This window comes from Prionailurus viverrinus, chromosome B4 (assembly GCF_022837055.1).
Source record: "Prionailurus viverrinus isolate Anna chromosome B4, UM_Priviv_1.0, whole genome shotgun sequence".
Lineage (NCBI taxonomy): Eukaryota > Metazoa > Chordata > Mammalia > Carnivora > Felidae > Prionailurus > Prionailurus viverrinus.
In genome coordinates, this window is record NC_062567.1 from 17,833,412 (window position 1) to 17,847,056 (window position 13,645).

General features: G+C 43.2%; 1 protein-coding gene across 1 annotated transcript in view; it reads left to right on the forward strand.

Annotated features, from left to right (window-relative positions):
- SPAG6 (sperm associated antigen 6) overlaps positions 1-13,645 on the forward strand; it is a 64,785-nt gene that overhangs the window by 29,494 nt on the left and 21,646 nt on the right. The window contains exon 5 of the mRNA XM_047868301.1: positions 13,098-13,303. Within this exon, the coding sequence (XP_047724257.1) occupies positions 13,098-13,303 (206 nt within the window). The remainder of the gene's footprint in view (positions 1-13,097; positions 13,304-13,645) is intronic.

A 13,645-nucleotide genomic window follows, 5' to 3' on the forward strand; every position in this document is an offset into this window, starting at 1 on the left:
TGTAATTTTTAAAGTTATAAACTCTTGGTTGATAAAACCTTCTGAGATTTTTTGTGCATTTTTTTATTTTTTTTATTTTTTAATTTTTATTTTTTTAATTTTTTTTTTTTTTTTAAATTTTTTTTTTCAACGTTTATTTATTTTTGGGACAGAGAGAGATAGAGCATGAATGGGGGAGGGGCAGAGAGAGAGGGAGACACTGAATCGGAAACAGGCTCCAGGCTCTGAGCCATCAGCCCAGAGCCTGACGCGGGGCTCGAACTCACGGACCGCAAGATCGTGACCTGGCTGAAGTCGGACGCTTAACCGACTGCGCCACCCAGGCGCCCCTTATTTTTTTAAATTTTTTTTTCAACGTTTATTTATTTTTGGGACAGAGAGAGACAGAGCATGAACGGGGGAGGGACAGAGAGAGAAGGAGACACAGAATCGGAAACAGGCTCCAGGCTCTGAGCCATCAGCCCAGAGCCTGACGCGGGGCTCGAACTCCCGGACCGTGAGATCGTGACCTGGCTGAAGTCGGACGCCCAACTGACTGTGCCACCCAGGCGCCCCTTTTTGTGCATTTTTTTAAGAATTCAGAATATACAACAATATCATATAATTCTGTAATCTCAGATTCCTGAGTCACTGAGACCTATAACTTCATATGTGAGGCTAGCAAACAATTTCTTTATCACCATCACCATCACTATAATCATCGAAAAGTATCTGAGTCACTTATGCGGAATGTTAGCACGTCTTCCTGACTATACAAAGTAAAGTAAGTCAGCTAATATCTTACCTGTAGGAGCTTATGATAAGATAGAAATATTGATATAGATGAGCATAAAGGTCATGCAGACAGCTGGGCACGCTGGACAGAAATGTACAATACGGTCTTAAGAGTACAGATAATACACTGGGTGATTCTAAGTTGGACCAAGGAAAAGAATTACGAGTTATGCTTTTTGTACCATTGCAGAAAGGGCAATGTTTATATCCTTCTTAAGAACATTGTTACATCCAGATAAGCACTGGACAGACTTTGGGCATAGAAATAAGAACAAGGTAACATTGATAGTACAGTTTCAGGAGAAAGGAAAGCCCTCTACCCACCAGAATACTTCCTCCACCTGATTCCACCTAATATTCTTTTAGTCTGAGGCTTTGTTTTCTATCGGTTGCAAATACCTGCACAAGAAATGTCATGAAATTGCGTGCTGAGTGGATAGAGAGAAGGTTATTTGTATCTTACCAGTTTGAACAGGATATCAGAACTTATTTTTGGGGTTTGAACAAAATTGTCTTTCGAACTTGGTTTATTTTCCAATCACTAGTGTATAAAACCTTCTAACACCTTTTAGATATTGAGGGTAAAAACACTCTTTTATTTACACTTGAATCTCTAGAAGTACATTAGTCATAGTGTATTTGATATTTGCAAGTACTGCAATTAAGCATTTCACAAACATCTACAAGAGTTCACTTATTAAAGGCTCAGAGCTTTGTTAGCATAAGAATTGTACTTTGAGGGGCACCTGGGTGGCTCAGTCAGTTAAGTATCCGATCCTTGACCTCAGGGTGGTGAGTTCAAGCCCCACATTCAGCTCTGTGCTGGATGTGAAGCCTGCTTAAAAAAAAAAAAAAAGTTCTACTTTGAATAAGTCATGTTCATTATCTTACCATACATTTTAAAATCCATTGTCTACAGGGAAAATAGTTACTGTATAATTACCATGTTGTCTGGCTGATTTTGCACAGGTAACTTTTTAGCCCACTTTGCTCTCATCTGTGCCTTTAGATAAATGAAGCAGCTTGCTATAAAGATGTAGTATAAGTTAATTGCACCAAAGCATTTTGCGCGAGATAGGACCTCTGGCCTTGGAAAGCTATTAACTGCAGTTGTTTAACTATTTGTGTGATAATTCTATTACTGGCCATTTCTCTATATCTCCTGTGATTTGACTTGATTTTTAAGTTTATTTATTTTGAGAGAAAGAGAGAGAGAGAGGGAGATTGTGTGTGTGTGTGTGTATGTGTGTGAGCAGGGGAGGAGCAGAGAGAGAGGGAGAGAGAGAATCCCAAGCAGGCTCCACGCTGTCAGTGCAAAGCCCAGTGCAGGGCTCAAACTCACGAACCATGAGATCACGGCCTGAGCCAAAGTCAGATGTTTAACTGACTGAGCCACCCAGGCGCCCCATCCTTTGATTTTAAACTACAGTTTTACCAATATGGTAGTGCACTAGTCACAGGTTACTATTGCATACTTGAATTGTGGTTAGGGCATCTGAGGAACTAAATTTTTATCTACTTCTAATTAATATAAATTAAAAAATTGATAACCAGTTCAAGTACTGGGAATATTTTAGGCATGACTGAAACAACTTGGGTATATAAATCTACTTTTTCATCCGTAAACTTTTTGAAATCTAAATACAGATCGAGTATTTCTTTCTTTTTTTTAATGTTTATTTATTTTTGAGACAGAGAGAGACAGAGCATGAACGGGGGAGGGTCAGAGAGAGGGAGACACAGAATCTGAAACAGGCTCCAGGCTCTGAGCTGTCAGCACAGAGCCCGACGCGGGGCTTGAACTCACGGACTGCGAGATCATGACCTGAGCCGAAGTCGGCCGCTTAACCGACTGAGCCACCCAGGCGCCCCCCAGATCGAGTATTTCTAGTGAAAATTTAGTAGTTGAACTGAGATGTATCGTAAGTGCAAAATACACACTAGATTTCCAAGACTTGATATGAAAAAAAAAAAACAACAATGTGAAATATCTTGTTACAGTTTTAAAATGCTGACCACATGTTGAAATGATAATGTTTTGGATATATTGCATTAAACAATGTATTTCTTTAAAATTAATTTCACCTACTTCTTTTTTCGCGTTTTAAATGTGGCTACTAGAAAATTTTAAATTATATACATGGTCCGCATTCCTGTTGGACAGTGCTGACTTAGAATTAGCGTGCCTCTGCTTTGTGGTTGTTAAAAGGCAATATAGTGGCAATGCTGTGGTCTTAAAAAGTCATCCATAATTTTCATGTTTTTTAATCAGTGCAACTACACTGTAGTATGCAGTAAGTTAGGAATTTGGAACTACAAATACCACTTGGGGAGAAGTAAATGACGATCCGACTTTGAGCAGTCACTTACTCGATGTAAGGACTACAATGCACTTTATAAAATGAGTGGCCAGACTGCCAGTCTCCCACGTGGTGAGACAGGGTGGTGGAGACATATACCTGTAAAATAAACAAGATTGTGGTGCATTCGAGGTTGGCTTGTATTAGGTTGACCTGGACGAAATTGCCTATGTTCAATTGGTTCTGACGGAACAAAAACAGCAGTTTCATGTGGTGAAATATCAAGAACCCAAAAAAATGTTTGTATATCCTGTGGAATTCTAGATGTACGTGTGACCAGTGGTAGCCAGCCTCCAAGATGCCCCTCAGAGGTCGTGTGTCCTGATATTCACACCCTTGTGTAGTTCTCTCCTGCTGGGAGATTGGTCTGTGGGATTGGTCTGTGTGACCACTGGAATATGGTAGAAGCGATGGTAGGTTACTTCTGAGAATAGCTGACCAGCTATAAAAGATCGAGGCTTCTTTCCAGGGTCTCTCTCCCTTTCTGTATCCCATTACTTGTTCCGGGGAAAGCCAGCTGCTATGACCCAAAGACACTTGGACAGCCAGCCTAGGGAAAGGGCCACATGGTGAGGAGCTGAGGTCTCCGGCAACCAGCTAGAAGCTGGAGCTTCCCAAAAAACACACTCCGCGGAGTGAGCTCGGAAGCGGATCCTCCCCCAGTTGTGCCCTCAAATGACTGTGACCCCAGCTGACAGAGTGGCAGCAACTTTCTGAGTAACTTGGAGCCATAACCACTCGGCTAGGCTGCTTCTGGATTCCTGACCCACAGAGAATGGGGCATAGTGGATGATGTTGTTTGAAGCTGTTGAGTTTGGGTCATTTGTTACACAGCAATAGATAACCAATCAGTAACCTTAATGCACAAAGAGGGGTTCACCACACTGTGCTTTGTAATGGCCCAAACCCAAATCAAGCAGAACAAATGTCCCAAAGCAGGGGGATAGTTAAGTAAATTATGGCATGTATTTCCTCGGTGGGATATTATGCAATGATTAAAAGTGCTGGGCTGCATCGATCCTCAGGAATAAAAGTGAGCAGTGGGCACCCACGGGCAGCTTCTAGGAACCACCCAGAGGGAGCCACACCAAGAGCTACGGACCAGGGACCACTTTCACAAAAGCACCTAGGCAACCTTCTAATCACCCAGTATCTCATTTGTGTCCCTCTGCTGCCTCCTCTTTGCGTGTTCTTGGAGAGAGTCCACCAGCACCCCAGCAGCCCTTTGCTCTCTGGCCTCCTCTGTCAGCCCCAGCTCCTCGAAGGCAGGCGCTTACCTAAAACTGGGCTGGAGCAAAGAAAGAACGCCAGTGAAGTCTGGATAACAAGATGCACGCTTTCCGTGGCAGTTTTCTCTTGGTGATGCAGGATGCAAAATTGTAGGCAGAGTGAAACTACGACCGTGCCTGCAACAGTACATACCTATCCAACGGCTGGGGAACCAATGAATCCATTGCTAGACACAAAAAGTGTATTTTGTAAAGTATCTAATTTAAGATCAGTTTCTTCGCGGACAGAGCACTACAAACCCCCTCTGTATGGAGTTTTTTGCCTTCTTCCACTCGGCCGAGTCCTAGCTGTGAAGTAGTTACAAGTCAAACACTAAAAATTGCCCAAATGGGGGTTTTAAGAATTGCTTTAAATCTTACGTTACCTATTAACTTCCAAGGCCATACCCGAGTCTGTCTTGTTTCCCACGTTCTCTTTCTCTTGTCTCCAGCCCTTTGCCTTGCCTTATTTTGAAGCTGCTGGTTATGCTGGAGCCCTGTACGTGTGCCATCCATCCCAGCTGATTGTAATTTCTTTCTACGGCACCATTAACTCCAGATCAATGGCTTATTTGACTCACTTGACTTTTTAAAGGAGCCAGAATTATTTAACCTTCAAAGCATGTGTATGTATGTTAACCCTTCATCTCTCAAACACTCAACCCATGTGTACAGTTTAGACCAGTGGCTCTGAAGATTGGACAGAAGTGGTGTGGAAGTAATGAGAGTGGGAAAAATATCGTCTGTGCGGTGGGGAAGATAAAGAAAAATCATATGTTAGACCGTTGCACGATAACATGCAAATTCCCTCTGCACCTTTCTCTCCCTCCCACCTGCAATGCGAGAGGTCTGTCTCTCAGCTCAGAATCAGAGTTATCATGAGCCTTGTTCCCTATGGAGGGATGTCGTCTCTCTCAGATGCACTGATGAGGAATAAATCCAGCCTCCATGAGGCCCCCCACCCCCAGCCCTCAATGATGCCCACCTCCTCCTGCTCACCTCCTTGCGTTGCCTCCTCCCACATTTTGCCAGTGAGCCACAGCAGAAGTGACGGTCAGATCATGAAAGGTCTTGGATTCTCCCTTTTGGATCATCCGCTCTGGGAGAGGCCTCCTCCTAAGCAGCCTCTGGAAAGGCCCCAGAAATGGGGAGGAACCGATGAAGGCTTCTTCCAACCTTCCCACGAGTGTGCTTAGAAGCAGCTCCTCTAGACCCAATCAAGCCCCGAATAACTGGAGGCCTAGCTGACTTCTTGACTGCGGCCTGGTGAAAGGCCCCAGCCTGAACCACCCAGTTATGCCACTCCCTGATTCCCCACCTACAGAAACTAGGCCACAGTAGATGTTTCCCCTTTAAGCAGCTAAGCTGGTGTGATTTGTTACATAGCAGTAGATAACTAAGTAAGTGGTGGATTAGCTGGGCTAGGCCGAAACCAGGAGAAATTTATTTTACTTTGGAAGTGACGTTCCTCAAATCATACTGGAGTAGAGTCAGTAGATAACCAGCTCTGGCAATTTTCCCACACCGTATTTGCTTTTACTATGATTTTACCAAATTATGAAAAATTGGGGGTGACTGATTATTACAACATAAGATTAACATAAGTGGTGGCCACATTTTAAATGTATTTTTAACCTGCTTTATTTAAAAAAAAAAAGGTTTTGAAGAGATGATGATACATTTTAGAGCCAGATGCAAAAAAAAACCCTCCTCTCTTTAAATGGATAAACACAGCCCCCTAAGTGCAAAGAAATGATGATCCATGACTTTCTTTTTTTTTTTTTAATGAAACAAAATGGAACTTTTTGTAGGGTTTAGAAACAGTGATTTAAAAGTGGTGTTTGCAAAGTAATTTAAAAAGCAATACAGTTAAAAGAAATTAGTGTTCCTGAGGTGTTTGCCTAATAATTTCTCAATTAGTGTGCTAAATAAATACATTTATTTTTTCCTTCTGGAGTGCCCCTGCCTCTTGAGTCCTTTTTATGACTTCACCTGATAGAACGCTTAATTTTGCTCAAACTCTTCTCTCCTGTATCCGCATTAAGAGCAGAAAATTAGTTAAGTATCATGACATATATTTAGATTAATTCTTTTTTTGCAGGCCAGTTTTTAGGGTTTCATCAATTTCTTGGAATTCACCTCTGAAATTTTCATTTCATCTCATTTCCAGCGGGTCTTTTATGACTCCAAGATACGACTTCAAGAATCAAAGGTAGAAACCACATTACCTTTCCGCATCCAGGAACCCCCCCACAGATCGTCTTAGAAGGTGCAAAGTTGAAGCCCAGGGTTGTGAAATGATGGTTGCAGGCTGCAGCGGGCCCACGGACGGATGTGTTTTGTTTGGCCTGCACCAGACTGTCTCACAGAGTGGGGGGGAAAAAAAAGAAAACAAAAAGTTGCCAATACTTAAAAACCTGGCGGTTTCACATTAACGATCAGATCTCTGGCCTCTCTCGAAAAATCCCTAGATCTGACAACAGGTGGCCTTTATCCCTACGTGGCAACGCTGGGCGGAAGCTAAGGGATCGCCGCTGCTTGCAGTCAGTGCATAGCCTTTTCCACTTTCCTGCTGCCTCCCCTCCCCGTGTTTTTCTCACCCCTCTGACTTCATTTCTTTTAGTTACCTTCCTGGGCCCTGTGGACACGTGAGTTTACCACCCCATGTCTAAACAAACAACCAGCCGCCGAAGTTGAGACGAGTTGAAGGGTTGAGGCCACTGTGAGCACTTCTCCCCGATTTCTCTATTTGACCTGTCACAGCCATGCCTGTTATAGACACTGACGGGCGTTCCTGTCCTCTTCTGGCCACAACACAAAGCCATTTCTACTCTTCCGTTCGGCCAGCTCGAGACACTAATTTTACGAATGTTGTCATCCTTGGAAGTCCTCCCTTTATGCTGTGTCCCTTTTTGTTTTAATATTAAGGTGTACTAAGCTTTTTTGATTTTTCTAAATGAAAGATTTTCATCCAGGGGCGACTGGGTGGCTCAGTCAGCTAGGCGTCCGGCTTTAGCTCAGGTCATGATCTCTCAGTTCACGAGTTCAAGCCCCATGTCGGGCTCTCTGCTGACAGCTCGGAGCCTGGAGCCTGCTTGGGATTCCGTGTCTCCCTCTCTCTCTGCTCCTCCCCCACTTGTGTGCGTGCTCTCTCCCTCTCTCTCTCTCTCTCTCTCTCTCTCTCTCTCTCTCTCAGAAATAATAAATGAATAATCTTATAAAAAAGATTTTGACCCATTTAAGTTGTAACACTTCACATCTGTCTGTGAGAGAGGACTACAAGTTCAGCCTTTATTTTGTTAGGAAAAAGAAGAAACAAAACCCCAGATCCCGAGAACAGCACGGAATGAAATTCTTAAGAAAAAGCAACTGTGTAAGAAGCAAGGAGTTCTCACCCCCAAATTTCATGTTGTTAATATTTAAAGAATTGTATGCACATCAGCCACATATATACATGTTACTAGAAATGACCACGACGGGCGCCTGGGTGGCTCAGTTGGTTAAGCATCTGACTCTTGTTCTGGCTCAAGTGATGATCTCATGGGATCGAGCTCGGCATCAGGCTCTGTGCTGCCAGTGTGGGAATGCCAGTGTGGGTCACTCTTCACACTTCTGCCTCTCAGTTTTTCCATGATCCTTTTTTTTTTTTAAAGTTTATTTATCTTTTAAGAGAGAGAACATGTGCAAGTGGGGGAGAGGCAGTGAGAGAAGGAGAGAGAAAGAGGGAGAAGCCCAAGCAGGCTCCACGCTGTCAGAAGGAGCCTGACGCGGGACGTGATTCCACGAACTATGACATCACGACCTGAGTCAAAACCAAGTGTTAGACGCTTAACCAACCAAGCCACCCAGGTGTCCCTCTGCATCTTTCTTTGTATAACTGCTTCCAATCTCGCTTGTTATCTAACGGTAATGATTATGGTGAATGTTACTGCCTAGTAGACGATTTACTTCTTGAAAACTAAGTTTTGAAGATTTAGTTAAAATTTTAAATGAGGCTATTCTCAGGCACTAAGATAAATTTCTTGACCCGCTGCTTTTCTTCTGGTCAAACCTTTAATGAGCACCTGAGGCTGTATGTATCGATCTTTGATTTTGTAAGTAGGATAATTGATTGAACCAAAGTTCATTTTCAAATTAGACTTAAAAATGAACCCATGGGGGCGCCTGGGTGGCGCAGTCGGTTAAGCGTCCGACTTCAGCCAGGTCACGATCTCGCGGTCCGTGGATTCGAGCCCTGCGTCGGGCTCTGGGCTGATGGCTCGGAGCCTGGAGCCTGTTTCCGATTCTGTGTCTCCCTCTCTCTCTGCCCCTCCCCCGTTCATGCTCTCTCTCTGTCCCAAAAATAAATAATAAAAAAACGTTGGAAAAAAAAAAATCAACCCATGAAGTTTCTCCTATGGGAAGTGATGTTTAAATGTACCAGGACGCGCTGTGCATTGGTTACAAAGGCTGCTCTTTTCAGGGTAGAAAAAAGCACAGGACAAAAGAAAAGGGGAGAAGGAAGTGATGTGGGAGGCATTGCCTGGGACCCCCCCCCCCGTGTACGTTTTCCCCAGCCACGCCACAGACTTGACTCCTAGCCCTGCACTTGCAGGGGTCTGTTCGTGCATTCGCCCCGGGCTAAGTCTGCTAGGACAGAACAGTGGCTTATTCTGCTTCCCCAAGATCCGGCCAAGTTTCTCTCACTCAGCGAGCACTTCATGAACACCTGACGACCAGAGGAAGAGAGGAAAATGCGTACATTTACCGAGGAGGAGAGAGGACGGGATTATGCCAGGATGTTTTTGGCTCTAAGCTACAGAATATCAAGTACAAACGGCCTAACCGATAAGGACATTTTTTAAGTTTACGTGGCACACAAGTTCAGAGTCAGGGCAGTTCCGGGGTTGGTTATGCAGCCGAACAGTATCACGGAGGACCCAGATGTTTTTCATTTTTGTGCTCAGCCATCCTCAGAATATTGGCGATTTCTTCCGTTATAGTTGCAAGATGGATGTAGGAGTTCCAGATGTCATTCGTACACTTGCCCATGTCCAGCAAAGAGTCGGTGTTTCCTCCTTCTGTGTATCCATTTATGACAGAGAAAAACCTTTCACAGATGCTTCTAGTTGACTTCTCCTCAGGCCCCGGCTGACAAAGGCTACCGGGGGGACACCAACAGTGACTGGCACAGAAAGGCCAGAGACAGCAGGAGTAGGGAAAGGAGAAGAATATGCCGTAGGAAAAAGGGTAGTGACAGAGGCAGGATGAAATCGTCTGTAGCATGTGTAATATGGTACAGTGTGCATCCTCTAGGCCTACTGTGCTTTTCTGATGTTTGTTTCTTTGAGAGAGACGGAGAGTGAGCATGGGAGGGGCAGAGAGAGAGAATCCCAAGCAGGCTCCTCACTGCCAACGCAGAGCCTGACCCGGGGCTCGAACTGACAAACTGAGCCACCCAGGTGCCCCCCGGCCCACTGTGTTCTTACCTGTCTAGGCACTGCCTTATCCCTTGTGTATATGAAGGTAGTAGAATGATAGCGTTCGCAAATAACGACGTGTGTCTGATCCCAGTTTGTATAGGACCATATCCACTTGGAGACGCGACGTATATGAAGTCTCAAGCACAGGATTAGTCGGCTCCATCCATGTTGTGGGAAGCTTGCTACCTTCACAGGACGTCTTTCTCCAGGGCCATCCCTGGCCTTCCTCACATTTAACATCACTGTTCTGGACAGAATAGAGAACAGCTTGGGGGGCGCCGGGGTGGCTCAGTTGGTTAAGAATCTTTAGCACAGAGCCCACTTCAGATCCTCTGTCCCTCATCTCTCTTGGCCCCTCCCCAACTCGGGCCCGCCCTCTCTCTCTCTCTCTCTCTCTCTCTCTCTCTCAGAAAAAAAAAAAAACAAAAAAAAAAACCAAAAAAACTAAAAAAAGAGAACAGCTTTGGTTGGGATTGGGTAACAAGTCAGAAGAACAGAGTTTGCTTTATTATTAACATTATAGACTTTTATTTATTATTATTATTAACATTTACTATTAACACGATAGAGCTCAGGAAAAGGAGGGTATGGCACTCTAACACCAAGTCAAGAAAAGGATAAAATGCATGGGCATTACAAAGATAATAGATTTTTTTAAAAAAGAACCTCAGTGTTTATTAACGGTTTACCGCATATCGTTACTCTTAGGAAACATTAAAAAAAGAAAAGTGAACATTCACATAGATGAACTGATCCTTCTGTTGTCTCGAAACAAAACGTGCAGCCCATTACAGACCTTCTCAACTTACAACAGGGTTATGTCCTGACAAATCCATTGTGAACCGAAAGGATCCTAAGTCGAAAACGCGGTTTATTTATTAATTTTTTAATTTTTTTTCAACATTTGTTTATTTTTGAGACAGAGAGAGAGCATGATCAGGGGAGGGTCAGAGAAAGAGGGAGGCACAGAATCCGAAACAGGCTCCAGGCTCTGAGCTGTCAGCACAGAGCCCGACGCGGGGCTCGAACTCGCGGACCGCGAGATCATGACCTGAGCCGAAGTCGGATGCTTAACCGACCGAGCCACCCAGGCGCCCCCGAAAGCGCGTTTGGCACACCTAACCTACCGCTTAGCTTCGCCGACCCTAAACGTGCTCCGAACACGTACATTCGCCTCCGGTTGGGCAAAATCATCAGACGCAGAGGCTACTTTGTAACGGAGCGCTGACTGTCTCCCGTAAGTTAGCGAGCGCGGCACGGAAGGCGGAACACGGAAGGGTCGCGTGGGTGCAGCGCGGTTGTGAGTGTATCGGTTGTTCCGCCTGGTGACGGCGCGGCTGCCCCGGGAGCTGAGGCTTCGCCGTCCCTGCCCAGCATCAGCAGACAGCCTAGCGCCTGTGTAGGTATCGATGGCCTGGGAAAAGCTCGGAACTCAGAATTCAAAGCACGGTTTCTGCTGAACGTGTATCGCCTTCACACCATCATCAGGTTGCAAACTCTTAAGCCAAATCACCCCAAGGCGGGACTGTGTATACATTCCAGGCGCTCTTAAATATGTACACATAAAGTTGACATTACTACAGCACCTGGATTATTTGGACTGAATCGAATTAAGTAACATGTTACTAATTAACGAAATACGAAAATTCTATACATAAATCACATACGGTATCACACTTTACGTTTTCTTTCAATTTTCCCCGGGGTTCGACAGATAACAGTAATCACCTATTTCACCTGCTGTCTCCATTGGTCTTCAGGTAATTGCAGTAGAATCCCAGAGAAGCTTCTGGGGAATCTGTTATATTGGGAGGTTGATATCCCAGTCTGTTGCTGTTGTCCTTTTTTTTTTTTTTTTTAACCATCTTCCTCTTATCTGCCTCTCGTTCTTGAGATTACATATTAACTTCCCATTGTATTTCGTATTTCATGTTAGATTTTTAAAATGGGAACATGTTTGCTAATCAACGTAGTGTTAATTTGTGGAAGTGGGTCACGTGCACCAGAGTTGATGTGCGTCTGGCACATAATAACCTTCCACTGATACTCATCTAATGAGAGAAGGAATGCATCATTTATATAATATTGGAACTTCTAGGATAATTATAATAATTGAAGGAAAACAAATATTGGACACTGTAACCTGTATTTTCTGACATTATTTCCTTTTGGAAAATGTGATGTTACCAATCTTTTGAGAAATTGAACACCGTGTGTTTTTTTTTCTTAATGAAAGACTTTAAGTGATATGCTAAATAGGTATCTTAGCTTGGCTATAAGACATAAATTACCAAGGCACTACAAATCTGGGAAAATGAGAACATAATCTGAAAGGAAGAGATTATAGAAATGGGTATATGCGATTCAGTAAGAGAGGCCATGAATACGACGAGAGGAGAATCCGTAGCTATGTATGGTGTTTTATACTTCTCAAAAGACATTTTTTACATATATGTTATATATTGTATATTATATATTATATGGGTCTGCCTGCTTGTTTCCCTCACTCTATAATTTAAGATGGGCTATTTTTACAGCTGTTTTTCTTGGACACACAAGTAAATCAGCATGTATATTCAAAAGGTTTTACTTCTGACATGCAAAATGGTTAAGAGAAATGCTTTCCTTTGTGTAAACATAAACATTTATGTATTAAAGCATGTTCAGTTGTAGATCTCATTGTACACGTACAGTGAAAGTGCATCTTTTAATTTTGAACAAGTTAAATTCTTTTAAAAAGTACTGCAAGATGAAAGGAATTTAAAAATTGACATTATTGGCACAAGATTCATGTTAATGTTTACTCGTGTAAATAGCACAAAATACTGCCTAATTAGTGTGGTTGGTAAATTTTTGGTACTTTAATTTTCTCTGTTATTGTAAACCATGCATAAAATGCTTGCCTATTGAGAAGTGAAGAATTGTCAGAGCTTAAACAGCTGACATCTGCTTACTCTCTTAAAAAAAAAAAAAAAAGAATAACAAGCCATTTCAGCCCAATCTACCTCAAATGTGTTCATGTAAATGGAGGTCCATCTATTGACCTGTATTCTTTTCAGCTCAGGATTGGTCCACATGGTTTATGAAACCGGGAAGGCTGATTTGAAATGCAGATGTCGACACAGTGAAGTACACCCTCCCCTTTTTTCTTTGCTGTATCTGTCAGGGTGAAAAATGGCTTGCACAAGGGTCAGTCACCCATCCTCACTTAATTACTTTTCTTGGACCCACAGAACTGTCACAAGCTGTGGTGGATGCGGGAGCAGTTCCTCTGTTAGTACTCTGTATCCAGGAGCCAGAAATTGCTTTGAAAAGGATTGCTGCTTCGGCCCTCAGTGATATTTCAAAGCATTCTCCCGAGTTAGCACAGACCGTAGTGGACGTGGGGGCCATCGCTCACTTGGCCCAGATGATCCTGAACCCCGATTCCAAATTGAAGGTACTTGAAAATAAAGTTCAAACAAACAAACAGACAAATCGGGCTTCTGATTCCCTAAGAAAATGGAAATGGGAGGAGTTTAATATTATACATTTAAAAATAATTAGGAAGTTATTGAAAACAGATATGGGTATGTTATGTATTTGGTCTTTTAATATGTGGACCTTCTGCTGTAGAGATTAGACGATAGACATATCTGGTTAAAATCCGTGCAATGTTGTAGACTGCACGTAGCATCAGTATGAACACTATTAAATAAGGAATTAATTACACAACGACTGAATCTCAGGGTGGGCAGGGCCCAAAGGTTTTCTAGCCCACCACTATTATGTTTAAGTTTCT